Source organism: Anas platyrhynchos, chromosome 15, assembly GCF_047663525.1.
Source record: "Anas platyrhynchos isolate ZD024472 breed Pekin duck chromosome 15, IASCAAS_PekinDuck_T2T, whole genome shotgun sequence".
NCBI classification, from domain to species: domain Eukaryota; kingdom Metazoa; phylum Chordata; class Aves; order Anseriformes; family Anatidae; genus Anas; species Anas platyrhynchos.
This window is the reverse complement of record NC_092601.1, coordinates 14985021-15012290: the sequence shown is the minus strand read 5'-3', so window position 1 is coordinate 15012290 and position 27270 is coordinate 14985021. Positions and strand designations below refer to the sequence as shown.

General features: G+C 44.0%; 1 protein-coding gene across 7 annotated transcripts in view; it reads left to right on the top strand.

The window, feature by feature from the left end:
* MAD1L1 (mitotic arrest deficient 1 like 1) overlaps window positions 1-27270 on the top strand; it is a 347495-nt gene that overhangs the window by 127215 nt on the left and 193010 nt on the right. For 5 of the 7 annotated variants that reach the window (XM_038187038.2, XM_038187039.2, XM_027469053.3 and 2 more), the window contains one exon: window positions 17435-17575. In XM_038187038.2, the coding sequence (XP_038042966.1) occupies window positions 17435-17575 (141 nt within the window). Of the gene's footprint in view, window positions 1-17328; window positions 17352-17434; window positions 17576-23875; window positions 24011-27270 lie in introns of those variants that run through there. The other 2 variants (XM_013100133.5, XM_021272842.2) reach the window with 2 other exon arrangements.

Here is a 27270-nt window from a genome sequence, read left to right as displayed (position 1 = left end):
ATCAAATCAGGCAGTTTGCATCTTGTTTTTGTTTAAAAAAAAATTACGTTATTTCTCATAAGGCATTTTGGAGTAGAGCAATCATTCAGAAAATGAAAAGAGCCTTTGTCTAGGAGGCTCTTCTGTTGAGTTCTTTAATCTGAGCAGCTGTCTTTCTCCTTCCCTGTGGGAAGTTGTGGAGGGTAAATAACATGGAAATTCATTTGATGATGGAGACATTAGAGGTTGGCATGGACAATTAATTTGTTATTAGACAGAATTAATTTTATTTGATCCTTACATGGTTCTGTTGCTGCATATAAATTCGGCAGCTTTGCGAGTTAGCCTGAAACGACAGCTCTGTGCGGTCTGCTGAAGGATGGCTTCTTATGCCTCTGAGTGTTGTCTTTCCTTGCCTCTGTGTTAAGTGCAGATTACAGGGAGCTACTTGGCTTTCTGCTGCTGGAAGTCAGTTCTGGGTTTGCATGACCTAAAACTTAGGCTTTTCTGCTTTATGAGAGGTCAGCTTGGCGGCACAGCTAAGCTTGTCCAACTTTGCTGTGCAAAAGTGTTGGGTGGGCCCCCTTCCTTTCTCCCCTTCCCACAACAAATGCTCCAGGCATTTTCTTTTCTCAGAACTGGTTTGCAAATGAGGTTTATGAAACATGAAACAGCAGAAAACTAACTCTGGAAGCAAGTAAGTAGCTTTCTGCTGGGGTACCTCTCTGGATGGTTTCTGCATACAATCTCCTTTGCTTATAGGAAGGGCAGGACAACATGGTAGTGGCTACAGGTAGCACTGTTGGTTTTCATGTCCAGAGGGATGCTTTCCTTGCAATGTCACAGCGTGGCACTTTCATCTCTTATTCCTCTAATTCAAGCCATATTTTGGGTAATTTTGGTAGATACTGATAATTTTTTCTTCTGAATTATTTAGAAAGAAATTAAACTTCCTTCTTTCCTCTTTCATGACTTAAATATGTCAAGATTTAGGGCATGTGGAAGAGGAGCACTTTGGAAATGTTCATACTTGTTAACATCTCTACCTTCTTTTTCTTTTTGTTGTTTTTGCCTTTCTCTGGTGCTCCTTCAGGAAAGGCATGTCAGAAGTAGCTGCACGATGGCACTAATCATTTCCAAAATAGAGTGGATATATAGCAGATAAACACCAATTTTATTGGTTTTGATAAGAATAACCTAATCAGTTGGAAGATCCCCGAACAGAGACTTGGAGGAGCCCTGTTTACCCTGTTCTGAGCTGCTGAGTGACCACAGCCACTTCATCATGCTGGGTATCTGTCTTCCCTTCCATAAACCACAGGTGATGGTGCTGAACTTCCATAATGGACTGCTTCTAACATAGACTGGTAACAAGGGCAGGATGAAAGCCTAGAGGTACTCCTATATCGATATCATTAAGTGGAAGGTTTCCATGAACTAAGTTACTAAAACAGTGTCCTCATAAGACACCTGCTTTCACATATATTCTCTTCACTTTTTTTTCTCCAGTTTCTCACTAGTCATAATTCTCTGCTCCAGTTTCTCCCAGAAGGGAGAGTCTTTTGCTTGAGCTAGATTGGTGAACTAAAGATAAAAGTTTTAGAAAATGAGACAAAGGACAAAAGCAATGAGTACTATTAACTCAGAACTGTGAAGGAATATGTGAACAATTGTTTAAAAAAAAGTTCCAAATTCAATTATTTTTGTTAACCAGTGAGACAGAAGAGGAATCAATTATACCATGCAGATATCTTTCTTTGTGAGCTCATGGTGAAAACTTCAATTGCATTTACTTTGTAGAGTTGATGTACCAGGAGACAGCATTGTTTCAGTAGGTATGAACAAGGAAGAGACCAATTTAATCTGTAAGTGGCAGGGAAATACAAAATTTGCCCCTCTTGGCAGTAGTCTTTTCCATTTAAAAAGCAAGTTGGAAAAATGTAGCTTAACCATTCCCCCAATAAGTAAAAAGCAGGAAAAAGGAAGGGATAAAATCAGACCACTTAAAAGAATTCAAGACTAGAGGTGGCATCCATCATCAGAGGTGATTTAGCAGTAATTAAATCACTTCTGATCATAGAGGGAAAGACGATAGATGGGAAGAAAGGAAAAAAAATCCTGAATATCCATTGGCATGCCAGACTTTTAGCACACTTAGTAGGAAAGCAGTGTGAAAGTAAGCGTTAGTAATGAGTTGCTGTCCTCCCCTTTCAGCAAGCTGCAGGTCTGCACCGAGCAAGAGCTTAATGATTGCTTTAACCACCGCACAGACAGGCTGGCGTTTCTTGGCCTTGCAACTGTTTAAAGTGTTCTGCTAGCAGACACAATAGAGAGACCCTGTGAATTTTCTTAATGTTGAACGGAGAAATCGGCCAAGCTCAGATTTGTTTCCTGTCTCCTGCCGCCCCTTGTACGTTCGCGTTTGCTGAGCACCGTGTGTGCGATGCCAGCACAGCCACGGGCACGTCCCCAGCTCTCTGGTCTCCGCTAGCCTCTGAGCTGCTGCTCGGAGCATCACCCACATGCCTGCATTTGTGCAAACATCACAACACCCCTTTCCTTGCAGGCTGCGTTTGCTGTGGGATACCGTGCCTCGGGGGCTGCGCTGTTGTGGGAAACAGCACAGCTCTTATAAATATCACCGAGTTATTTATAACGCTTCTGGGGTGTTACAAATAACAGCCATATCAATCACACACCGTTCGTTCAAACATAAGAATTTAAAACCACTTCAGAGAGCCCCCGTTTCTTCATGTGGATAGTGAAAAAGGAATTGCTGTGTCGCACATAGGAGGAGTTGCTTTTCTTTTCTTTGCTGTTTGTATCAGTGGGTTAAACTGTCTAATAACCTTAATTCCAAGCTTTTTGGAGCATTTTTATTGTAAAAAAGTATTTTTAAGCATGCAATATATATGTTTGAAGTGCAAGAATGTTGAATTTAAAAATAATGATCATATTCAACTCAATTCGGTGGATGATATTAAGGAGGCAATTACATGCGATTTGTGAAGTCGAGAGCAAGCTCTGCAGAGTGCGATACCTGCAGGGCGTAGCAGCACACGCTCTGATCTGAGCTAAGAAGAGTGATATCTAATACCCGAGCTTTCCTTGTCAGAGAGCCTGTTAGTGGAGCGGTGGGAGAGCTGGGTGTGATGCAGAAAGTGAGCAGCTGCTTTGCCTTTTGTTACTGCGGGAGGAGGCAGGGAGAAGTTCTCTCCAAAAAGTTCATTTGTCACGCTGGCATTTCTTTGCTTGTAGTATTAAACTGTTGATAAAGGGGGAAAATGTTTGAAAGGATAAATTCTATCAGAAGCATACGGTCAGCATGCCTGTGATTCTCACAGGCTTCATTTGGAGAGTCATCCCTTTATTTGCTTGTGCTCCTCTGAAGTTTTTAAAACTTTGTATAAAAAACCTTTTTTAAATTTTGAGATGAAAAATGTAATTCCCAGGAAGAAGAAACTTCTGAGCTTGCTGGTTCTTCAGACTATTCTTTTCCTGTTTTCCTGTTTTCCTTCTTCAAACATGCTGAACTGATGGTATTTTTTTCTTCCTTTCCCACACACCCCAAACCTAAATACAATTCCAGTTTGCATCCTGTGTCCCACAGATAAACTGGTCTTCACTTAACCTACACCACAGCCTTGATGTTGGGGGGTTTCAGTTTGTATCATTGTTGTTCTTAAGTTCAAGACTTCTAGGGATCGTTGTTAAAATGAGGTGCATGGGGTAACCCAGGGGATTTGGAGTTTCAGACTATCTGTAAAGTTTGGGGCCTGAGCCAGGATTCAACCACAGCTGTTTCAGCTTTGCTTTGAGTTTTAGTGGGGTTCTGTGAGTCCCCTGCATTTTTCTTCACAATGCGTGGCCCGGAGATCCCCCTGACACCGCACAGTGATCTCTTGTGCCTGGTGCACTGCTCGTTTGTTCCTGGTTCTCCTTCGAGTAAGGTCTGGGTAACTCTGTGTGTGAGATGCTGCCATGGTTCCTCTCGGTTTCTGGAAACAGTATTTATTAACAGGCTAGTGAAATGGTAAAAAGTAAGAGGAAAGAATTACACGAGGGAAGTCTGAAGATAAACATATCTTCAAAAGACCTCTCCAGAGGAACAGATAATAAGCTTTTGCCTAGTATTGTGCTTCTAGGCTTATGAGGATCATTTCTAGCAGGTATTTTCTTTTCTGTTCATTTCTGAAGCTGCATGTGTGCTTTCCAGGGCTCTGCCTCAGCAGCTCAGGGTACAGGCAGTGCTGGTTGTGCTTTGCCCCATCCTCCCTCCATGACCACTGCTCCTCTGTGTCCTGCCTCCTTGCACCGAGTGGAGAAATTCAGACGGGAGCCTGTGGAGCCATCCTGGGCTGGGCAGGCAAGCCTAAGGTGGATGGAATCGATATTTCTCCACGGGTCAGTGAGAGCCATGCCTTTGCGAGACTTCACATATTTACAGCCCCATCGACTGCTGTGCCTTCTGCAGTGTGTTCCAGAAATGCCACCAGAGGTGTTCTGTGATGATCCAAACCAGAGCGTGTTCAGAAATGGAGGACTTCTAAAGATCCAGCAGGAGTTCGTTCTTCACATTTTATTATGTATATCTGGAGCCGATCTGGTTTGCTCGTGTTCAGCTAATAGCTTTTTTCCAATTTACTTCTTGACTTAAATGAGTATTAATCACAAACTGTTTCAAATAGCAACTGATTTGATTCGGGAAAAAATATAAAGATTTGACATACGCTGTAAAATTTGAGCTGCTACTTCAGTGGACTCGAGGCAGGTGTTTTGCAACAAGAAGTCTTTTGCATAGCATTGATTTTTGATTGTGTGTGTGTTCAGCATCCTTGATGTGTACAGCATGACAGAGGCAGCAGCTAGCAACTTGCAGCTTTTTGGGTGCTTCTGTTCTCACCTTCAATTAGCTGCAGGGTCCTAGTGAGTAAGTAATTACGAGTAGCATCTTCCAGATTGCACTGACAAAGAGAATACAGTAGTCATACTTTCTTTTAACGTGGTATAGCTCATATATGTTGTTAAATGTGAAATGACAGGGACAAGTCTTAAAAATAATGGCTGTGAGTAAAAGAGGAACAGCTTTTTGGAGTAAGTTGAGGAGAGAGATTGTGAAGTGGTCAGAAATCCTAGCTGAATTACTTGTTCTTGTTACCTTCCAATCATCTCCAAACCAACCTTTTTGAGCCTGTGGCACCGAGCAGTGATGTCCTTTATCTTGTCCTGGTGTATGGAATACACAAGGAGAGACTTTTCCCCTCTGTTACTGGGCCTTGCTTTTTCAGTCACTGCTGTGGTCACGCCGTGCTCTGCGCACTTGATGAAGTTCTGCCCAGAAGCAGAAGAGCTGTCAGTCTATTTTCTTCTGCAATACACGGCAGTCAGTCAGTGTAATAACAAACCATGATTTTAGTTGGTCCGTGTTGCTCTGTGGTTTTGCTGAAAATAAAACATAAACAAATGTGAGCGTGCATAATTCTGTGATCAAATATTAATTAAAAGATTGTTGAATGTTTTGGTTTTGTACATTTAATCATCATTCTCTTTCAGATGTGTATGATGAATATATTTCATAAATAATGTTTTTCTTCTGGTAAACTGATTTTTCCACTTGTTTTTAATGAAGCTTGACTTCAGCACTTTACATTTTGTCTAATGGTTTGAGCATAACATTCTTGATGTCGGTGCAGTTTTTAGGAAAGATTTTGTTGACTTAATATTGCAGAGCCAGTGGAGGGAGAACAAAGAAAGGAACGTTGTTTTTGTCTGCATGAATTAACCAGCACGCCAGCAACGCTCTGGAAGGAAAGTGTTTGCTGAGTGGCAGCTAGTATTAATATTAGCCCTACTAACTTGCGGGCTATTTAAAGGTAATAGTTTTGTTCTGAAACATTTAAAATTTGAGGAAAGCTGCTTATGCAAGCAGTTGACACAAGGGCTGCAGGTTTGTTCTTGGGTATCGGTGTGCATCCTCATCTCTCCTGTGCTGCAGGAGGTTATTGCCTGCAGTGTACCCGACCTGCCCAGTGCTGGCCGTTGGCCATCCCCTGGCTCAGCAGCTTTTGTGAGAGCCTCTTGAAGGTGTCCGGCAGGAGGGGTTTGCACAGTTTGGGGGTGCTCGTACACGGACACGCTGGTGGAATCGGGTCTGTGGGCAGCCTGCGTGTGGAGGAGGTCGATGGGCAGCAGGAGCATCAGGATCGTGGCTCTTCAGCCCTCCACGAGCTGGGAGGAGGTGGCCGTACCTGCAAATCGAGAGGTGGGGAAGGGACCACTGGCTCCCAGAGCATCTTTACCACTTCTCTTCATTTGTACCTCGTCAACGCGCTTCAGCTGAGGATGCTGCAGAGCTACAGCAGCAGTCAGAGATGGGTGATAAGAATGTGAAAGCTTGGGAAAGCAGCTGCGCCGGAAAACTGAAGATTGGACTTGTTTACCTTAAAAAGTAGTTGAAGAAGAGGTGACAAGTTGAAAGCTCATAGTCTAATGAATGGTTTAGAGAAGTTGTTTGGGAGCTGTTGTTTTCCCTGTCTGCGCAGTGCAAGAACAAAGGTGTTCAATGAAGCTGAAAGGTGGCAAATTAAAAACTGATAAAAGAAAATACATTTTCAAGCAGTGCAAAAATCTATGGGATTCATTTCCACCAGAAAATTGGCAAGGTCATGAATTTATCAGGGTTCAGAAAGAGGCTGGATATTTATGTGAACAATAGAAATATCTGGGGAAGTTGTCAGTGAGAGCTTGTTTTTCAGAAATATTTACTAAATGTTGGGTTTTGGAGTTGAAAAGTCACAGGTGAAGGTGGGACTGGAATGGAGGTAAAGCACCACAGTTTGTACCTGCCTGGTAAGGACCTTGTAGCAGCCTCTTAAGCACCTCATTTTGTTCTTCACTGTGTCTGGGCCTCACGAGGAAGGACAACCCAGCTCTGGCACACTGAGGCAGCTCCTGGTCTTCTCTTCCAGCCTGCTTTGACGTTCATGCAGGATTTGAGAGCCAGCATATTGCAAATCTGTGCTCAACAAGCTGTAATCCAGAACAGAGAGGTGGCAGATTTTCTTTTTGACATGCAGGAAACCTTTTCAAAGTGCAGCTCACCGTGATCCCCAGCTACTCTTTAACCTCGTGCTTGCTTTGCTGTCTGAGAGCAAGCCCTGAAGATGCCAATTGCTTGAGCTAATGAGATGTTGTGCAGGTGTCATCTGGGCCGGGGTCTGTGCTGAGACAATAAACTCATCTTAATAATGGCCAGGGAGGTGTTGCTTGGTGCTTCCAACCTTTTTTGTTTTCAGTGGCTGAAGTTGATGCATATGCTTGAAGCATTCATTTGATTATTCATTCGTATTTTCAAAACGTACACATTAAAACATGAACCCTACATAGTTTCTGCAATGTGAAATTAGCATTTTGGCCACAGCCAAGTAAATCATACAGCTTTAGTTCAAAGCAGTGGCTTGTGATGACTGTGCCCCAGACTAATCACCAGGTGTGATTAAAAAGCTCTCTTAAGCTAGCCCAGTCCCACAGCTGGGAGCACGCCTTGGGTGAGGAGTCGCCCTGCCTGCTTCTTACCATTTCAAGAAGAATGCTTGAATTTACTTCTGCCTTGAAGGTGGCTTACGTAGTCTGAAAGCTGCATACTGTGCCTGCAATACTTGAGAGAAGGCTTTATGGCTTTTTTGGGGTGTTGCAGTAGATCCACAGATGGTCTTTTCGGTCTTTGCTGTGCTGGGTCCCATTCCTGAGGGGGCATCAGGGAGCTGCAGGGCCAGGAGCTGCTGCATCCGACCTGCCGGCAGCATCCCTTGAGGATAAGCCACATGCCTCATGGCTGACCTAGGAGATAACTCGGCTTATAATTTCTGAAACTCTTATTGAAGTTCCTGATCTTTTATACCCGTGAGTTTTGGAGAAAAGGGAATATGCTCTGAATTAAGTAAAATACCAAAAATGATAATTTTCTAATAATGCAGTCAGGCAGTGTCGATGCTGGAGCATTAGCTAGAAGCCCGACTTTGTTTGCCTTTTTCACAAAGCCACAGTTGCCAGATTTCTGGAATAGAAATAAGTCTGTAAGGGGACCAAGACATTATTATTCAAGGTCAATTTAATGTGCTGTATTGAGCTCATTGAATGAAATTGCTTTACTGATTTTTTTCCCCCTTCTCTCAAAATCTGCTGCAGGAGATTTGCCTGCATACTTCAGTGCTGCCTGAGCCCGGGACACCCCGAGTACCCCAGGAGCTGGGTACGGAGCTTGCCAGGACTGCGGTGTGCTTCACCCTCCTTTATTTTCACAGAGATAACTGCACCGGCTTAAGAGCACAGTTCAGTTTACTTTTTTCCCAAGTTAATGATCTTTAAGAGGTTAAAACTGCAGGAAACTGGCTTTTAAGAGATTTAAAGGCCAGAATCTGGGTTACTTACTAGGCAGGAGGAGGAAGAAATCAGAGGGTAAGGAGTGCACATAGGGCTGAATTTTTATGTGCTGGAGACGCTGTCAGAATGGAAGAATCTTATGCACCCTCACAAAAACTTTCTTTTGAGGGTTGAATAAAGCTTTTTTCTTTTCCTCCCTTTTGAATGGATGAATAAAATATTAGTTTTCTATTGGCAGTAAGTGAGCATGAATGCATTTTCTTGGCAGTTGTATGCCTCTGCCAGTGATGGTAATCTAGTGGCTCGGTTGAGGCAGGTATGGTGTGGTGTTGTTTTTTCTTAATGTTCGTTTTTTCAAAGGTGAGCTGTGTGCATGGCGCCAGAGAGCTGTGTCAGACCCAGAGCGGCTCTGATCTGAGCCAGGAGGATAAGGCAGCTTCACACCTGGGCAGGATTGCCACTGCTCAAGCAGCAGGGCTGAGAGAAATTGGTACAAAGAGGGATTTTTGAATGAATGGATGAGGAATCCACCAGGATAGAAAACCAAGCTTGTGCTAGAGATAGGCAGTGGTGAGCATTCCAGTAGAAAGGAGTTAAATGGGGGGAAAAAAAACACAACACAAAAAATAATCCATAAAATTATTTTGCAGCAGGATGTTAAGAAACATAACTAAACATGTTAAACTCGCTGTGAAGCAAGAGGACCCCAGGGCTATTTTTGTCAGATAATATTTAGTTTGCTGCAGTGTCAGTTGTGTGACTGCTTGTCATCTGGCATATGTATGTGCTATAAGCAAAATGAGGCTGTTAGCGACCATGAACAATTTTCCAGAAGACGGTAAGCAGGGCATTTATCAGGGACAGATTAAAAGAGTTACAGTGGATTTATTTGCACTGGTCTGTTGCCAAGACATGAGGCAAAGCTGAGCCCTCTGAAGAAGCGTTGGAGGTGAGGGACAATAGGAAAGTAAGAACTATAAATCTGTAGAAGAACTTGCAGAATATAAAAGCATACAAGGTATACGTGCATTTGTAGGTGTGCGTGTAGAACTACCTGCAGAGTGCTTGCCAAAAGAGCTGTTAGACTGCAGAGGCTGCCCAGACTTCCAGAAATGATGGCTGGGAAGTTACGAGGGTCTCTGCTTGGCACTGGCACCCCAGCCCAGCCGCTCTTCGTCTTTCTCTTCATCTCAGCCTCCTTGCCTGTATATTCCTGGCTCACTGCAGTTTCCCATCACCCACTTTCCCTAGACTTCCATCCCACTCCCCCGGGTGGCAAGCTGCTGTTCAGCCGTAATGATATGGTAGCAGGAAAATGGCTCCTGCATGAGAGTATCAGAAAAAGTGATGAAAAACATCAGTTGTAGAGAACCGATGGGAGGGCTGAAGATGCTTCATTCCTGGTTTGTAGTGTGCTTGCAGGTACAGAGCACAGTGGGTTTTCTACCTCGCCTCTATGCAGGTTAGACAGGGATGGAGGTATTTTGACTGAAAATGAAGAAATGTTTTATTGTTGACGCCTCAGCTGTAGGATGCAGTGCATTTGAAGGGCTTCTTTATAAGTTAAATCCATCCTTAGCCTCCTGCCATAACCTCGGATTGGCTCGAGGGGCAAAAATGCAAGCGGAGGGTTGGTGTATGGGAAGTCACGTTCCGGAGGTAAGAACATGCTGAAAAAAAACATTTTTAATGTCCTTCTTGTTAGTACCAGGGTAGTGAAATCTGCTGGATGTTTTTATGGAATAAACTGGCTTTTTTTGTAAATGCTGTTTTAATTGAGGTCTTGAGTAGAAAGTCAATGGTGTGTACATACATATGTGTCTGCAGTCAGTTCTAATTTGCAAAGTAATGTGAAAATAGGTCAGCCACGGAGAGAAACGTTGAGAAATGTGTATCTCAGAAGGAAGCCATTTGGAGGTTTGGGAAAAGAAAATTTTAGTTTAAATATGATTAGTACAAAAGATAAGAGTGCTAAGAGAAAGAGGAGCCATTTGCCTTCAGGTGACAGTAGCTGCTGCTGTAGACAAGGAGGATTTGAGAAGCTTCTGGTAATTTTTGCTGGTTTTGTTTGGCACGGAGCTCCTGCTTTTTGTCTGTTCCTTGAAGACTCGATCAGCTCTTGCTGGCAGTGCGCTGGGAGGGTCAGGAGCTGAGGGAATGCATCTCCTCCTACAGGTGCTGCCCCAGCACCAGTCTGCTGGAGTTGGCATTGCCACAGCTCTGCCTTCAGGCCTCGGCTTCTCAGGGCTTGCTGTTGACTTGCTTTTACCTTCCCCCCCCATTTTCCATGAGGTAATGGGATGTGAACATGGTCTTTGAAGACTGAAACCTCATTACAGTGTAGGGCTTAATGATATAGCCATTGTTATAATTAACACTTGTGAAAGACGTTTTGATATAGATGCCCAAGTCACTTATAAAATTGGATTAATTTCCTTTAACTACCTGCAGAGTAATGGTATGGAATCAGAAGTCTTTACTCTCCTGCTTCTGCCCTGCACCACAAGGAACGAGAAAGTTTCTTGTTTTTTTTTTTTTTTTTTTTCAACCCCCTGGTACAGAATTTCCCAGGAGCTACCTGGCACCTCTGGGCCACCCCACATTTTACCATCTTCTGCCACTATGGCATTAACGTGTGGGTGTGCAGTATAAATAAATACATAAAAACAAAACAAAGCAAAAAGCCACCACCCTGCACTGCCCACATTTCTCTCTGGAAGCAGGCAGAGAGGGGGACGTGTCACAGTGCTCGTCTTGCTGCATCATCTGATGCTCTCAAGAGGCCAAATCTGAGAGCTGGAGGAGGTGAGACACTCTCTGAGGTGAACGCTGGTGTGAGGTGGCCGGGCTGATGGTGAATTTGGAGTCTCTGACCTGCAGAAGCCAAACTTCTCATGTCATTAGAGGTGAAAACTTTTGTCTATAGGCAATTTTTGTCTCATTTCTCAAACTTCCTCCTTCCACCTTGGAAGTTGCACTGGTTATTTAGTGCTTTGTGTACACACAGAGCAGTGTTTGTACTACTCCAGAGTAAGGCAGACTTGTAACTGCAGGACTGTTGCTTCCCAGTACGTTCAGCCACATCTCCTACAGAGCCATCAGCCACGAAGACAGAGCCGAACAAGCAGCTGTGGTAGTTGTCAGCGAAATCACCTCAGTCTTTGTGCAGAATGGACATCAATTCCCCCAGCCACCAGGCTGGGGAGGACCTGCTAATATCTGAGTCCTATGCATGCTCCTGGTGGCACTCAGGACAAGTGGTGGGTCTTGAAACACAGCCATGATGAGTTTGGTGTGTGCAAATGGGCACTTTTGGGAAGGGGTAGAAGCAACTGATGCTGCAGCTTATTGACAGGAGCCGAGTGCTGTGTTGCTGCACAACATGCAGGGCTCAGTGCTCTGCTTTCATGGATTTCATCACCCCGATACAAATTCATTTCTCTAAATTATGGAGGTGTTGTTGAATTGTAATCCTCCTCTTTGATAAACACATCACTGAAGTTGAGATTTATCACATCCCTTGTTTGCCTTTATTCAGTAGACAAGTTACCTGTCAAAGAGGGAAAATAGACTGGTTTGATATTATTTGCATTAAGTCTCAGTTGATTGTTTCTTGTCCCTAATTCTTCTCTAGCAGCTCGCAATTTGATTGTTAATGTTTTCTTCAGGTATTTTTTGAGATACCAACATTATGAAGTGATTGATAATACCCAGAGTCTGTATCTTCTGTTATATTGTTCTTTAGAAAGGTTGGATCTGTTCCTCACTCCTGTCTTTGGGGCCCGTCCTGCCATTTGTGAGTTCATCAGCAGTAGTGGACTCTGGTCCACGAGCAACTGCGAGTAATTTTGGAAGGATCCGAAGGATGGGATTTGTCAGTAGGTCTTGGCACCACCAAGGTATCCTTCAGTTATTTCTGACCGCAGTTTGGTGTGTGTTCCCACACCTCACACTGCTAATTTTACTCGTGTTCAGCATTCGGTCAAACCGTGGGCAGCGCCTCCCACGTTCTCGGCGTGTATTTTGATAGCTTAAAGCAAGAGAGCATGCACTTCTCTGCTGCGTGTTCCTCTTTCTCTTTTTAGTTGTGTTTTTAGGGGGAATAGTTAGCTAAATTACACCTGATTGCAAATAGCATCTGTTTGCTGTTGAAGCTCCATATTCTTTCTTCAGTCTTGTTTTGAAGCTTTCTCTTATTATGACTAATTTGGAGTTCGGAGTCTGGAGAGGAAGAGGAGGGGGAAGTCTTGCCACTGATTTCCTATAATGAAGCAGTCTATTAACGTTCTCCTAAAATTATCATTAATTAAACAAAAAGCTCATTTAACACTAGGAACAGGAATATTTCTGTACCATCAAAAAGGCACCGAGTGGGAAATATCATTAGGATTCCACTTTACAAAGTCTCTCTCCTCTGCCAGGCGGTAACCCATGCAGAAGTGACAGAGCAAGCGAGCTGTGTGCTTGGGTTTTGGATTAATAGTTGAAGTTCACTCATGTGGAAATAAAGCAGATTTTACTGTGACTAGAATCTGTCATTAAAAAGCCATTATCAGAACCGACCAGCACAATTCCTGCGCTTTCATTGCTAATGACAAAACAATCTGTTCTTTAAAAAACAACAACCCTATATTTTCTTTCAGAGAATGGTGCAGGAGCCTTAACAGAGCAGGAGCTGGGTGAAGAAAGGCAGCTGAAAGATTTATTGATCAATAAAACAGACAATTACAGCTTGTTTATAAAGGGGAAAAAAAAAACACCGAACCTCGGGCCTGCAAGCAACACCGAAACTCTAATAATGATAACTCTGGTATCCAGCTTCAAACGATAAAAGTCAATAGGAAGATATAGGATTTCAATAAAATTATGACACTAGATAAACTTCACCCCAGGAACAAATTTTCCCAGGGTGTGTGACTGACTTCAGTGAGATTTGTAACTTTAATTTCTTTCTTATTGATTTTTCTTTTCTTCGACTAATTAGAAAGTCTGTGGTGAATTCTGTGTGCCTATGCTTGAGGAGGGGCTAACAAGCATCAACGGGGATGGGGCCTGAGTCTTTATCTGTCTACCTATGGTCAAATGGCATTTTTAATTTTTTTCCGTGTGTTTTACTCTTTCTCCAGCTGCTTCCAGCTCACAGCAGGGATTTGCTCGTTCTCCTCGGTACGCGTAATTGGGAGCCGTGGGCTGCCCCTGGGGCCGTGCGGTAGCGCTGCCTCAGTGACCCAGGTCTGTTGGCAGGATGGCGATAGCTGTGCAGTGCTTCTTTGAACACTTCTCAGGTCTGTCCCTGAAATTAACCCCAAAGTCCTGGAGGAGCCCTCTTATATTACTGCTGTTTCTAAACTACTCTTGTAGCCCTCTGGTGTGTCAGTGCCAGGCAAAGAAACTTTTCTATTTCTTCGAGCAGCTCACCAAACAGCTCACATTTGGCTTTACACGGGAGAAGGAATAGAGAAGGTGCTGGGAGAACTGGAGAGAAGTTTGATGCTAGGGGAGGTTATTTTGCAAAGGTGTGATCCAGAACTTTCCCCTAGCAGGTTTTAAGGGGATTGGCTCCAGTTTGTGATTAATGTTATAAAGCATTTTAGTTATTTGTGTGGTAGTAAGAGGCATGTTCTTTTGGTGATTTGACTGTTGCTGGCAGAAGGAAGGGAACCTTTAATCTTTGAAAAATTCCCTATTCTTCTCTTTCAAATCTACAGCTGCAAGGTGGAGCAGCAGAGTTTGCTGTGGGACATTAATTTCCTAGGTATACAATGAACATCAAAACCAGCTATTGTGCTTTTAGGGCATGGTTGGAGTAAGCTGCATTTCTGTTCTGGCATTGATTAGAAACTGCCAAAGTGAAGAGCACCTGGGAGTGTGCTGTGTTCAGGGCCTTGGAGGAACAGGGGAGCAAGAACTGTTCCAGGTGATTTGCCACTGCGAAGGCAGGGCACATGCTGTGCATTAGCAAAGGTACCTGTGCTGGGTAACTTATGGAAATTCTCAGGGGGACCCCTTCTTAGTAATTGTGCTGAATATTGTCCCGATAGAAAGAATTCTACCCCTGTAGAGGGCAGGAAAGCAGAGGCGTTGGAGAAAGGTTAGGGAGGGCATATTAAAGTCACTCGGGAAGTCTTTGATGGGGCTGCGGAGTATTTTGTGTGAGATATGGAGAGATTGCAGCAATTATTAAATTAGGATTACATTTTAGACAGAAGACTTCTCAGCAAGACCTTGTGTTTCCTGCCAAACTAACAAGATCTTTAGGAGGGAGGGAGAAGCTCTCAGCAAGTGCTCTTGATGGGGAGGAATTGGAAAATGGAGCTGGGGACCACTTGTTGGAAGCTGAGAATTGATTTCATTACAGTATTAATATTTAGAAATAATTAAAGAGGAGAACTAGACTCCAGGATCAAGTGTTTAATTGTGCCACCTTTTAGTTCAGCTTTTCAGCCCTTTTTTTTCCAATAAAGCTTGTGCTGTGTTTCCTGTGCTTGCTTTTTCCTGACAACTGCACTCATCCTTTTGGTAGAAATCTCTTTCTGTCAAGGTCTGGAGTTGATTTTAGGGGAAGGACCACCTGTAAGAATGCTCCCATCCCCATCCAGTGTCACCTGCTTTCACGATGGGATGAGAATGGGAAGTTTGTTGTCCTTGCAGCTGAACAGCTTGGGGAACTGCTAGGATCTTGCTGGGGATGACTTAGGTGACCTAATATTCAGCAGTTAATTGGAAGCCGAGTGTGATGGGAATTGCCACGGGTCTTGTTTGCTGCTGGGGAGATGCTAAGGAGTTTGGGACTGTCCTCCTGCAATGGATGTAACGTTGTTGTGTTAAATTGTCCCATTGATGAAAGATGCTTAGCAGAGAATGAGGATAGCGGAGCAGCTTGGAGTACAGAGAGAATGAGTGAGAGGATGGTGTAATTACAGAGCTAATTGCAACAATTTGCAAGGATCAAACCAATAACTTCACTAAATGCCATCCTTATGTTCTCTTCTGTGTTCTAGGCAATGATTCTGGAATAAATGGGGAACAAAAGTCATCTCCTGAGCAAAGGCAGGCAGCCCTATGGAGAGTGCACTCGGCAGTCTGGGCGGTGTGTGTGGATGTTGCTGGGGGAGGAGAAGGGTGAAGCCTTCTTGTACTGCTCCTTTTCTGCTAAACAAGTTCATTGCAAGGCAGGTGCAGTGTGGCTCAGGTTGCCTTTCTCCTGCAGGAACACGGAAGTATTTCCTTTCATCTGTCTGTCAAATCAATAATTCTTTCTAAACTTTATGGAAAAACTGTTCTTTCCTTAAAAAAGTGTTTCTCTTCAGTCAGGCCCGAGCAAGAAGCCAATAGTGGCTTTCAGTACCGTTTATGTTAGAACCTGGCTTTCTTTATTATTTTATTAACAGAGTTCTGTCAGCCTCAGGCTGGGCTTTGCTCTAGAGTTTTTGTACCTGCTGCCCATTCCAACCATCGTGGCTGACCTTTCAGTACACTGCAGGCTCTGAGCACACACCACACCTCTGGTGGGTCCCCCCTTCTTATTTTCACACCTTGAATTTGAATGCTCCTGCCCTTCCTCATGCATACACTTGTTATCCATGATCAGTGTTTGACCTTTACATTTTGAAAGGGGAAGACAGCCTTCATGTACAGGCTTGCTCGACTGAACACTTCGCATTGGCTTCTTTTTCTGAAATACAGCCTTTTACATTTGGGAGTGATGGCAGCTGGCTTTTTTTTTCTTTCTTTCTTTCTTTTTTTTTTTTTTTTTTTACCCTCGAAATTCCTGATTTCCCCAAGAGCAGAATCCCAGTGAAATATTTCAGCGTGGCTGAGCTGCGTTTGTGAAGTGCTCTGGTTTTGACGTAGGAGTAGTGGTGGCCTGGGAGCTGCACAGCTGTAAAGCTGAGTGATCTTCTAATAATACTTCGGATGTTTGTGATTGCAGAATTCACACAAGATAACTGGTTTGCCCTGAACATTTGTACATTTTTGTAACAGGGCAAGATAGCAAATTTCAGCAATGAAAGGGAGGCAGCACTGTAAGATTTCCTAGGAGTTTTTGCTCTTTTGATTTATGCAGAGGGAGTGTGCTGCTTTGACTCTGTTCTGTAGCCTCGCGAACATCAAAGTTCTTCAGCACGGTCAAAAGATAAAACGCTTCCATCAGCTGGCTAATCCCTGTCTGCATATTGCACTGTAAACCATAATCTTCTTAAAACATGCCTGACTTTTTGAAATGTTGTTCAGCCTCTTGTCCCCATTCTTCTCCCCCATTGTCTTGGAGGTAGGCAGTAGGTGCCGTCTGAAGTTGGGAACGCATCAGAGAATACTCCAACCAGGGACCTGCACAAAAAGTTTTACATTTAGCTTTCAATCCAGCCTTTGTACTTGGGAGTATAAAAGCTCTCCGAGCAGGGAAAGGGATCCTTCTTTTTGTCTTTCTCTGAAAATGTTTGGTTATAATTGCCAGCAAATCGAAAAGTGAGCCAAACACATTCTCTGCAGGATATTAACCTCGGAAAAAATATTTATTATAAACACTGAACATCGCAGTGCTCAACAAGTGATCAGTCGCATACCATTTAGAGGATGTTTGCTCTCAGCCACTTTGTTCATTGTCAAATCTATTTCATTTCTATTGCCACAATTCTGTTCATTCATTGCTGGAATACTTTGGCAGGAAAAATGTCAAGTGCTACACTAAATATTTTGCTGAAGAAACCCATTCAGCATGTTGAATTAGAACAGTGTCTCCAAAAAGAAGGCAGGCTCTGTTTTCAGTTGGTGTGTGCTTGTTGGAGTGTATGCACACTGCTTTCCTGCGAGGGATGTGTGCTTTCGTGTACACAACACAGTCCAGCTTCTCATTTCTTGGGTTAGCACAATTTGTTCTGTTAGAACCTTGTGTTCACATCCATGGCTCAGTGCCCACGTGAAGACCACAAATTTATGTACATCAGGCTTCCTTCGCCACGTGAAGGAACAACGGGGAAAAACAATGGGTAAATTACTGTTCTGGGAACCCTCCGCCCTGAGTGGGCTCAGGGGCTTTATCCCTGAAGGTGATTTCTGTTCTTCCCAACAGGAGCGTGATGGCATGCGAGCAATCCTGGAGTCGTATGACAGCGAGCTGACCCCGTCGGAGCACTCGCCCCAGCTGAACCGGCGCATGCGGGAAGCTGAGGAGATGGTGCAGAAGCTGCACGCTCATAACACCGAGCTGGAGGTAATAAGGAAGCATCCTTCTCTAACTCCTGTGGTGAAACAGCTGAGACCTTTAGGATGGAAGTGCCTGGTGATGTGATCTGCTCTCACAGACGATAGATTTGCAAAGTTCAGGTTTCAAGGTTCTAGGATTGATAAGACCCTCAAGTTGTGTTCTCTGTGATCTGATCTCAGGGCCGCACTGCAGTGCCCGTGTAGCAAGGCTCTTCTAAAAGCAGTGTAAGCAAGGGTGTGTTTATTAGAGCTTTACTCTGAGGGCTGAAGAAGTAAAGTATCTGCCTGCTGTTAACTCTTCTTCTCATGGCTTTAGGCCTGAAAACCCCAATAATATATATAAAATTATATAAAGTACCAGAAAATACATTATATAAAATACCCTTTTTATATAGGGTTTCCTCAAGAAAAACATTTTTGCCAAAGACAGAAGTATTTCTCAAAGGAACATTTATATTATTGCTACTTCTCTTTATGTAAATTTGTAGTCTGAAACATGACTGGAATGAAGTAAATGATAACATCCATTTGCCAAATTGTACCCTACTTCCCTGCTGTATTTTGTCATATTGGAATGGTCACGAGTTGAAATATCTGGAAATATGTCTGTGGTCTTAAATCTTGGCAGTTTTATTGCATAGGTTTTGCAATTACTGTAAGCATGTGAGTTTTCCTTTCCTCATATCTGGTTCCTCCGGCACATAGATTTATGGATGCCATAATTCAAATGGAGTAAAACTTGTAGTAATTGATGCTCCTGTGATTCCCATTGAAACTGTAGATTGGACTGCCCCACTGTGTATAAATCTCCTTGTTGCTTCTGTCATCTTTAAAATGCTCTTTTCTTCCCTTGATGGGGTGGAGACTTGAGGCAGGCAGTACTGGTTCCAATGACCTTTAAAGCCTTAGCAAGCAGAGCAGTGTGGTGTGAACCCACGTTATAGATCCACTTCCTCCTCTTTCCAAGAAAAAGAATTCTGTCAAGTTCCAAGAAAAAGAATTCTGTCAAGTTTGGGGCAAGCTGATAGAGAAATTAGATGGTAACATTCAATGAAATGGGAACTTGCCTGAATTGCTTCATCTCTGAATGTTTCTCCGCGTTGTTTGATCACTCTCTTGCTTAACGCCGGGTGACACTGACATGAAGTGTTAGGTGGCTAATTCCTCCTGTTTTCTTAGCTGTTCCCAGCAGTGGCTCTGGGTTGATGGAAGAAGATTTCACTGAATAGGTCAAATGTGCATGATGTCTTTGGGCAACAGCAAATTACTTTTTCTTCTTCAGGTGAAAGCATGGAGGAGTGTGGGAACCACTTCCTACATGTCTTTAATTATTTATAGGGAACAAATGATAACTTTGTCTTCATGGATACGGATTAAGGGCTACACAGAAAATTTCAGGAAAGAGCTGTGTTCTCTGGAGGTTTGTTTTTGTGTAATGTCAACCTTTAAGTCTTTCAAAGACTTTGCTACAAACAGGATTCGAAGTCCTGATATTCCCCTTGTAAAGTAAAATTTTATGCTTCGCTTGATTGTGTTTGCCTTTCTGTCTGCAATGTTGATGGCTGAACCCAATCTATTTTGATATTCTGGGGGAAAGTTTTTTGTTCTAGTAAAAATCTGAAAACTAGAAAGGGAAATTGAGGTACAGGTGAGACTCCTGGTGTCTCATCATCGGGAGCAGCTGCTGTAATCCACTGCTTGTAGATCAAAAAAATGGTTGATAGCAGCTATTAATAACTTCTAACATAATGCTCTGCACCTCCCCGCTCTGCTGAAGCTCCGCACAAATTTTAGAAATGTTGACACCTGCGTGACTCATCTCACAAACAAACAGAGGAGACGGCGGGAATGAGGCACCTTGGAGCCTCGGATGATTTCTGAGCTGTGGGCTGAACCATCTCTGACGTTTACTTTAACGTGTTTAAGTCAGCGTGGCAGAAGGGATGGGGCATCCCGGGCACACCTGGTCCGGGTGGGCTGGGAGGGCAGCAGGCTTGCAGGGTAGCACGGAAGAACAAGAAGAATCCATCTGCAAGGAGCATGCAGGTGGTGGCAGCAAAGCAACAACGTGCTCAACTGCTCTGAGATCCTGCGAAAGGCTGGGGAGGCTGTGAAGAGAGAGCGATGGAGCAGAACCAAAAAGCACAGGCTGACACAATTGCATTTTGCTTGTTGCTTCTGCCTTTCAGCTTTTTTCATAAGCCTTAAAAATCACACCCTTTTTCTCCTCACTGACTTGTTTTATCGCAGGGTGTTGTTTTTTTCCCCCTACTGAAAATTTCTTTTACCAAAATCTCTTCCTGTGTTCCCTAGTAGAGAGCCCTTTGATACTCATAAAGCTATCTGACACATGTTTCTTCTGGCTGCCCGAATCTATTAGCAGCAGCCCCACCTCGGAACAAGCAGTAGAGGGGAAAAAGTGATGTTTTTAACAGGGATTTTTCTTTCCTGTGAAAATGGAGGTTTTTCCATTCCTTTGAGCAGCAGCTCTGTGTGAGCCAGGAAGCTCTCGGGTAAAGACAGTGCTGGTGATAACCCAGCACCAAAGGGGAGGGAGACACGTGGGGCTGGGAAGATTTGTGCTGAGGCAACAGCTTTGAACTCATTAGGGAGATGAGGTCTGTGATGAGTCTTCTGCTTGATGTATAAATGGAGGTGAGAAGCCATTTTAAGGAACACAGGGAACCAGAGAGAAGTGTGCAGGCCCTGAAGGGCGACAGGAGAGGTTTTTTAGTGCGCGCTGCAAGGATGGAGCTGTGTGGTACTGAGCTGTGTCTGGCTCCCTCTGTGCCCAGCCAGCGGGACCCTCGTGGGGCAGGACGGCTGCTGGGCACGCTGCTGGGTCTGCATCCCAGTCCCTGTCAGGAATAAAGGCACCTCTCCAGAAACTCAAATGCAGAACGACGCCTCCATCCCAGATCGCTTCAGAGGTGCTGTGTTGCTGCCTAAGGACTCGTCCTGTCAGAGCCTGATGGAGCAGAGAACAGGAGGACAAAGACGGGCTGATGGGGAACTTTAAATCCCCTTCGCTGATGGCTGATGAGAAAAGCTGGATCTCTAATGCACGAACATGCAAACACGTAGCCTGTTCTGGGACTGGAAATGATTGCTTTATCCTCCCCAGGACTGCCTGCCCCCGGCACAGCCCCTGTTCCGCACTGCCCATCTGTCTGCTGAGGTGCAGGAAAGCTCTTTACGGAGCGTTGAATGTAAAGCAGGGGGGAGATGCAGGAAAGATACTGTCTGAAATGGTGGCTGAAAAAAGCAAGCAGTCTGTGTCTGCCTATTTCAAGCAGTTAATGAAGTGTCACTCACCATCTTTTTAAAAGTGTGTTTTGGAACTGAAGAGGGAATGAGTTTGTCTCTGGCCAGCATGCTATAAACACGTAAAATAAACAGAATCGTAGCTGTGTTTTTATCATGGCATGAATTTGCAGTTTGACGCTGGTGATATTAACAGTTTTCTTGCTGATCTTGATTAATTTTTTCAATCATAGTTCCTGTTAGCTCTAATTTCAAGGTAAATATGACAAAGCAAGAAGCCTCTGTACGTGTGGAAGCTATTGTGAAAAAGCTCTGATGTGGAGATTAGTGTTTGAAAAGTTAAATCCAGCTGCACAAAAGAGAAATCATCATAAATATAACTCCATTAATAGCTATTTTATTACAACACGCTTGGCTCCATATGAAACTTTAATGAAGAGAGATTTGCAAGGAAGATTCACGCTGACACCTTCAATGGTCTCTAGCATTTTTTACATTGAGAGATTTACACTGTGAGCACCATAGGTAATCAGTTAATTATGAAGCTGACACTTTCGGCACACGAAATGCCATATGGTCTGTGTTTTCTTCACCATGGGCATTACTGGAGACCTCAAAACTCCCTGACCAAAATGTGTCACCTTACCTGCACCTGGTAAGTGCAGCTCATCTGCTGGTGGTGAAAATCGGGCAGTGCTGCTGCCTCTGATGTCAGTCACAAATCTGCTCCGTGCAAAGTGAGTTACTTAGCAGTCACCCTGGTGTTTAAAGCTCTAAAAATTTACGTGTGGATGGAATAAAATGTTTATTTGAGCAGTTAACAGTTCCTCCTTGTCTCTCACCTCGCTCCTCCTTCAGTGCTTTTCCACTTCTTTATTTTTTTTACCTTTTTTTCCCCTCCCTTTGATCCACACTTCATGGTTGTCTTGCTTTATCCTTTTGCTGAGTTTCCTCTCCCCCTTGGAGGTAAATTGCATCTTTACATAGCAGAAGGGCTTTCTGTGATGATGGGAACTTTGCAGAGAAATTTCCTTCCATCTGTGCAGAGGAGTTTTTCATTTTCAGACTTCTCCTGCCTGCTTTCACTACCTCTCCACTGCCATCCAACCTTTGTGCACTGTTTTTCTTGGTGACAACTGCGAGCAGTAGTGAGGTTACCCTTCTCACTTTGGGTGTCCATAAGGAGCACATCTGAGTCACTGGAGCTTTCCTGCCACTCCAGAATGGGATGCCTTTCACTTGCCCAGACTTCTGCTGTCATTGTAGCCTCTTATCTGCAACTCAAGTGGGAGAAAACAGACTCTCTCTGGAGATGATGCTGATGTGCTCCATGCATCAGCTACCACTGATTGCTGAAGCAGTCACAGGGCTGGACATCATCTTCTGACAAAGCAAACACCTTGCTGAAATAGCACACTGAACCTGAAGGCTTTGGCATCTCTTGGCAGCCACGAGCCTTCCTGGGAGCCGCTGCAGTCTTTTGTTTCTTTTATTTTCTAGGGAAGAGCCAGGTCAGGCTCCATGTCCTCTGGCAGTCCTGCAAAATGGATTATCTTGGGTTCCCTCTTCTCTCGCGTGTTTCATCTTCCTTCAGACCCGAGTGACCTTGTCAAGTCAGGGAGCCATTAGTTTCCTCCCCTCCAGTTTACACCTGCCAGCGGCTGCATTTGGGGAGAGCACCTTGCAAATAACCATCATATAAATGAGGAAGTCGACTCATGAGGGGCTTAATGATTTGTTAAAGGTGACAGGCCCTGCTCTGTGGAAGAGGAGCGCCCCTGCAAACTGGTTCATGCTGCAACGGAGCCTGTCTCTGTGTGTTGAGACTTTTTTTTTTGGTCAAACTAGATTTTAAAACTCAATTACTATTAATTTTTTTGAGCAGCTTCTTTACTTTGGATGTGTCCTGAAAATCAGCAATAGATGAAGAGGAGTGTATGGCATCGCCTGTGCTACAGACATTCTGCACAAAGCAGCATTGTTTTCACCAAGGGGAGATTTTACAGCTCGTTTGAGTGTGGGTGCTCTGACAGTTTAAGAATGGCTTTAACTCACCAGTTCCTAGGGACCACTGCTAAACAGAAGCAAGCCTCCATCATTCTTAAGAAATGAGAATGTTCTGGCACCAACTTGTATTGAGTAAATTAAATCATTAACTAAGCCAGTATGTGTACCTTTAGCCTGTGGTGAGCTGCTTTAGAGACAAACCCTCAGAAAAATGACCAGTTGCACCACAACAAGGAGCTGCAGATTGAATTAGGCTATTGAAGCACATGGGGCAGAAAAGCATTTCGCAACCCCACTGCCTTCTTGTGCTTCAAATGCAGTAAAAGCAAGGGGTGACATTGTAATTGTCATCATCTCTTGCTGGAAGTCATGCTCCTAATGAAGTCATGGTCTGTGACGCTCTGCCTCTAGTTCTCTTATTGACCAGATTACATCTTGATTCTAAACTCAAAAATGTGTGCTACCAATTAATGGTACCCACCTGTGTTAGCCATGTAGGGAGTTTACAGCAGAGTCCTGCAAACTCCACTCTGAAGTGTTTCGGTTTGTTTAAGCCAATGTAATCAGCACTGGGTTTAAATGGCAACAGCAAAGATCCTGACCCCAAACTGCACCCCCCCGAAAATGCTCTTGGTTTAACAGATCTTCCTGTAGGCTCTCCCGGTGATGTTACGAATAACCAAGCACAACCAAGGCCTGACCTGGGGAACTTGAACTGCTTTCAGCTGCACTGGGCTATAGGAGGCAAGAGAAGCAGATGAACTGGGTCTAAATTCTTACAAAAGCTTTAAAATTGGGTTCTTTTTAATGATGTTTTGGAAAGAGCAGATAACTGATGGGCAGTTATGAGTCATGTTTACCACAATAGAACAGGGGAGAGCATTTCGTACGGCGATGAGAGCTTTAAAACATTTTACACTGGGGAGCCTGCTTGCCTGTGCCTGGAGATACAGGCTCTGCAATTAGATGTCCTCAGGTGGAGGAGGCAGCAGAAATACATCAGGAGGGGGAATAGGAGCCCCGTCCCCAGCAGATGGCAGCGGACAGAGGCGACGCACAAAGGAGCAGCTCCATGCAGCCTGGTGCAGCTCCTGCCAGCGGGCACTGCTGGGAGCCGGGGGGGAAGCTGGGATGCAAACAGGGTGGTGATAACAAGTCTCTGGAGAATGAGGTTAGGAACAGGTAGCTGCTAGCTTCTTGAAGGCTTTGGAAATGTAGAAATACAATTGGTGTGTGTCTCTGGTTGCTGTTGCAAGCCGGGCAGTGCAAATAAGGGGGCTGGGGGTCAGCAGGGAGGCTGCTGGGCACCTTCCTTCAGTGCTTGCCCCGCTTCCCACTGCTGCTATCTACAATTGCAGATTATTTGTTCTTTGTTTGCAATGGTAGAGAACCATTCAAAAATGAGGTGAATTTCATTCAGTGTTTAATTCAGAGATCTAACTCTCTGATCTCTTCCAAGCTGGAAAAGTGTGGTGACATAAAGCAACGCAGGTCTCACCCACGTGGGCAGCCATCACGGGTAGCAGGGCTTGTGTTTGGGGGTGCCCAAGTGATCCTTGAAGTGAAGGGAACAATCAAAGCCTCCTCAACACCTTCTGGGGTACGTGGTGACCCAGCCTGGACTCTGCAGCGGGATGATGGGACCCCATGGAGGCGTCCTATGCCCCATCCTATTTCTGAGCTGCTTCTGAGCACACCCAGCCCAACACCTCAAGCAGGTGGGACACGTTCATGTGGCTCAGCCCTAAGAGTATTTTGGTGCCTGGCTCGTTAGGGTAAATCCGTCCTCAGTGTTGGGAAGCTCAGAGCTAAGGCTGATGTTTAATGTCCTCTGCTTATTAGCACTACTACTCAGGAACATTCTTGCATTGATGAAAGCTTCAGCAGCTTGTGGAAACTAAGCAATTCTGAGGGAAACAAGGAAGTATCTTGTGAAAAAATAAGAAGTGAAGATTGCACATTCATAAAATGCCACAGAAATGTTAGCTACTCCTTAGTTCTGCCTTGTATTAATGACATTAAAAAGCGCTTGTTGGAGCATCTTAAGAGATGTGCTGAACTTGTTGAGATCGGTTGATTTTTAAACTGATTGGATTTGAATTCTGTGATTCATAGTGCTTCATTTCAGAATAATTACATGATCTCTGCATAATTTAGTATTTAAAGTATGTATTTATGAGTGTTTTCATGTCATCTTTTAATTCACAATGATGGCCTCCTGTAGGAAACAGGGATTAAGGTTTTAATGATCATTTTCTATTTAAAAACACACCATCAACTTTTATCTATAGCCGGGCTTTTCCAAAGCTTTCCCTGCAGGGCCAATATCTGTAATTCTTTCTGCCCTGGAGATGTCAGTCCTCCTTGCATTCCTGGACCTGGGCAAAGGGATGGGGGCAGCCTGGGGCCAGAGGGCTTGGCACTGAGATCCCTGCCTCCCTGTCCCTGGGCATGGAGTTGGGGCTCGGTGCTGTGCTGGGCAGTGTACATGGAGAGCCAGCAGCCTCGGTACGTGACTCAACACACTTCTGCCCAGCTCATTTTCCAGCTACAGAGCCTTGTTCCAGTCCTGTTACCTCCTAGTCTTAATGTGTACACTTTGAGAAAATGACAACAGCACAGGCGTGTTCCCATGCACTCGTGGATCCTCACACTCCTGCTCTTTGCAGTTTGCACGAGCTGTAAGATCCTTCTTCACCCACTTCATGCTTTGCTTATTGTGGAGATTAGAACAGCAGCAGCTGCTGTCTTGGTTTTCTTCTTGAAGCCCATTGATTATTTCCAGTGTTGGTCTTAAGCACCAACAGTGGAAGGGGCGTTTCTTCTGGGAACTAATCAGTCTGAAAGCCTGGGTCAGCACAGCACGTGGGCACGTTGTATGGTGCCTAAATGCCAGAGACGATTGCAATTATTTTATTGCAGAACATACCTAGTTATTCACCTTCAGTGCTTTCTTCTCTGGAGTTACAAGTTGTGGTTGCTCCCACATCTTCTTCCTGCTATGGGCCAGTTTGTCCATGCACTGCAGCTTTTCCCTCTCTCCAGCCTTATTAATTTCTTATTAAGCTCATGAATTAGAGCACAATACTATTGCAAGTCCTAACTTGAACAGCGTTTGAAGCAAGGTTGCTGGAGTTCTCTCTTGTTTTTTCTCCCTTCCATTTCTACTTAAATGTGCTTAGCCTACTAATGCTTGGAGAAGACTGGGAAGAGAATAAGTGAAAAAGCCAGCTGATAGGGGTTTTCATCAAGCTGTGAATAAAAACTAAGCTGCTGATATAGATCTCCTCTGTTCAGGGGTGGTCCAAGTAAATTGTAAGGAACAATTCTGTTTTCTCAGAGGCTTTGCAATTTATCTATTTGCTTTAATCAGTGCTAATGTCAAACGTGCTTTGATTCTGCTAAAAGCTTTTCAGCAAAACAAACTGAAAGCCCTAAGTTTTGGAGAAAGTCACAGTCTTCTTGTAAGGCAAGTTGTACCGTTTTCCTTTTGAGATTTATGCTGTTTTATGGAGCAGACAGCGCTGCTGTGCAATACATGTGTCATGAATCCTACTGTGGTGACAGTAACACAGATAGGAAATACATGGCACATTATTTTGACAGACTGAGGTGATTTATATTTTCAATTTGTTTAAATGGCCATAACGGCTATAGTGAGCTTAGCTTTGACAGATGTACATTCATATTTCAGTCCTATTCAAGACCCCATTAAAAGTCAAACTGATTTCTGTTTTAAAGCATTGATTTTTATCTATTCAATGTTTTCTTGCCTGCTTTCCAAATGTCGGACTTATAAACACGAAGTCTTGCGACATCAACTTCACTTCCTCTTGGAAAATTACTAAAACAGCTCATTTTTTCCTTTGGAAACCTAGTTTTCTGGGAAGAGTTGCTAAACCAGAATATTTTTAATTTTTATGGGAAGTCCACAGGAATCTTGAAAGATGATGAGTTACACTGTTAAAACCCCAGTGATATGTTCAGTAGCTGTGAAAGGGAACAGAGTAATTGTTTCATGGAGGTTATTTTAAGTAGAGTATCTTGCATAAGGAGAGAGATTTTTTGAGGCTTATTTGTATAGAGACAGTCACCAGACATTATTTATATATAGGAAGAAGTGATAAATGTCTGTATCAGTATTACCTCATGGGAACATCTCTTGAGAGCCCACGAGCTCTGAATTTTCTTAAAGTCCATGCTCTGCAGGGCAAAGCTGGGACCTGGCCTCGTGGTAGAGACCACAAACCGATGAGCCGGTGGAGACCCCAGGGCTCTGACACTGCCGTTTTTGTTAAGTGGGGAAGAGACATGGTCAGAGATCGTTTGAGTGTGCTTAATTGTTTCTCAGCTGCTGCATGGCAGCATGCAGAACCCTGGAAAAGAGGGAAGCTGTTACCATTATGTGTGGTGTTTATTTAAAGTACAGGT